At 38.8% G+C, this 2,500-nt stretch overlaps 1 protein-coding gene across 1 annotated transcript in view; it reads right to left on the bottom strand.

The window, feature by feature from the left end:
- The window catches only part of nxph2a (neurexophilin 2a), a 45,152-nt gene that overhangs the window by 41,474 nt on the left and 1,178 nt on the right, over positions 1–2,500 (bottom strand). The window contains exons 1-2 of the mRNA XM_061918312.1: positions 1,811–2,500; positions 1,619–1,739 (exon numbers count right to left, since the gene is read on the bottom strand). The exon at positions 1,811–2,500 is cut by the window's right edge and continues 1,178 nt beyond it. Of these exons, the coding sequence (XP_061774296.1) occupies positions 1,619–1,663 (45 nt within the window). The 5' untranslated portion in view covers positions 1,664–1,739; positions 1,811–2,500. The remainder of the gene's footprint in view (positions 1–1,618; positions 1,740–1,810) is intronic.

Raw genomic sequence — 2,500 nt, 5'->3', positions numbered from 1 at the left:
GTTAGAGTAAACATTGCAACATTTTCTTGTTACATTTCACCCGTTTGCTCCTACTTTTTACGTTTTAAACATTTTTCAATCGTATTTTTGAAATGTGCCGTGGGGCCGTTAAAAAATGTACCTGCTGGCCGCACTTTGGACACCCCTGTCTTAGAGGCATTGTTAGCCACCTCTCACTTGCTGTATTTTACGATTTAGACTGCAGTTCCCCTTTGAAGAAACACATATCCCGCAGCACGGTTGCGAGGGACCTCTTCAAACACGTAACATTTGCTGTCCTAATCCGAGCAAGTGGATAAATCCTCCACTCTTATCAGCTGTACCTACATCTGCAGCTCTGAGGGGGGAACGGGAGGGGGAAAAAAATAAATAAAAAGGACCTTTATGTTCCCCTAAAGATTTGGATATCTCTTAGGAGAGATTATTCTTGCAATCAAAACAGAATTAGACGGGGGGGAAGATTACGTCTGCAAGCAAGCTGGGGGGAAAACAAATCTGCGGTAAATATGAAATATTCACATGATTGCGGCGCATAATCGCATTGTCGTGCAGCAACAACTGGGGAACAAAGTCTGTGGCTTTTGCTTTTCATTCCAGACAAATGTCAAGCGGCGCAAAGTACAAATATTGTGTTCATTTGTATAATTCCGCAAGAGATAAATACTGTTGTTTTTCTAAAAAGTCATCAACTTTGCTTAATAAAACAACAGTCAGTATCAACACTAGTATTTATGACATATGTCTCAGATTAATCTGTGAGGCTAAATTAAACACGTTTGTCATTTTATGTTTAAAACGAGCTCACTGGGGGGAATAAAATATATAAACATGTACATTGCTTATTAATATTATTCACAATCTATAAGAGCCAATACAACACAGTAATTGGAGTCATCCCAATTTGATTTACTTGGGGGCGCATATCAGGATATCAATCTGATGAAATCTGCATTCTTTGCACTATTTTGCACATTGTACATTTATCAACTACCTGTTCGTATTTTTCCCGTCAGCGCTTAATATTTATTGTTTACAAGGGACAGGAGAGCACAGCTACTGACACATCGATGCCAAATATCCATGCTCTAATATCCATGTTCACATCCAAATATCTATTTTTAAGTTATTTGAGACATCATTAACAGAAACTGTGTAAAAAAAAAAAAAAGTCATTAAACTTGTGAATGAGGATAATTTTATTTACAGTTTAAGTATTTACTATAACAGGTAGTTCCTAATACATTTAATTTATTATTTTACTTATTTAATTTTTTTATGGTTTAAAACATTTCCCTGTTTTTTCAGCTTGATTTTATTGTTATTCACGCCACGACCACAACATACTGTGTTTGGAATAAATGCATAACTCGGCGTTGCGTTCTTTATACTACGAGACGTGTGTTTATTTGAAATAAACAACTTTTAAAATTTCAGCAAACACCTCAGGTATATCGGTATGGTCGATACCAGCCTGAGTTTTGCTCAAAAAAAAGACAATCAGTGTTATCGCCCCCATTGCTTGAGCAATAACGATGAATCTGAGGTTGCATGTAGTAGAAAACATCCACACTTAAAAGTGCTAAAACGGACTAAAATGTATATTTTTAACAAGTCTCACCTGGTGCAGGAGGAGAAAAAAGAGGAATATTTGCAGAGCTCCCATCTTCTGTGATTTATTGAATGATTTAAGATCCTCTTGAAGATGCAAATATTTGCGGCTCAACCATCTCTGTGGTCACCTGAATGGGGGCGGAAAAAAAAGTCCACGTTTGAACTTTTACATGCAAAAATAATAAGAAGCTGAACGTACCTTATTTGTAATCTAATTGCTGACTTATGTGTCCTGATTCATCATCCTTGTGCAGCAAAAAATAAATAAAAATCCCCACTTCTCGCGATGCGTGCCTAGAAGGGAGAGCGAGGCATCACTTCAACACACAATTGCTCCCGACATGAGAGCCAGCAGCGATCCTTCCCGCGCCGCAATTCCCGCCAAGTGCGCGCGTCGAAAAAGGCGGCTGTGGAGTGAAGTATCCGTGCGAGCGCGTGTCCACGTCCCGCACTGAGGCAGGCGTTGGAACATGTCCCACGCTGCTGGGGGAACACGTCCACGGAGGTTTAACCCTTCAGAGACACTCCCTGACGTGGAGGACTTTAATTGCTGTGTTACACGCACGATCCATCACAGCCTCATTTGGCTGTCGTCCTGCTAAACGTTTTGCCAATTAATATTAAAAAGAGTTATAAAGTTAATGTCACTTATTAAATATGAAGTGGATTTAAAGCGGTCTAGTCTTGACCTCTTTATTGAGAGCAAAAGGTCAATTGTGTGCTTCTTCTAAAAGCAGCATTACAGAAATAGGACTTTGGCGCCATCATGTGGTCAATTGTTGACATTTCCACTTTGTGTCATTCATTAAAGTCAAAATAAAAGAAAAAACTATCAACATAATTTGGGAAAAAGTTGGAAAAAGGTCCGAAATTGTTTAAAAATCCTACC

This window comes from Nerophis ophidion, linkage group LG13, assembly GCF_033978795.1.
Source record: "Nerophis ophidion isolate RoL-2023_Sa linkage group LG13, RoL_Noph_v1.0, whole genome shotgun sequence".
NCBI lineage: Eukaryota > Metazoa > Chordata > Actinopteri > Syngnathiformes > Syngnathidae > Nerophis > Nerophis ophidion.
Note: the sequence above shows the minus strand (reverse complement) of the source record. Positions and strands in the feature narration are given on the sequence as shown.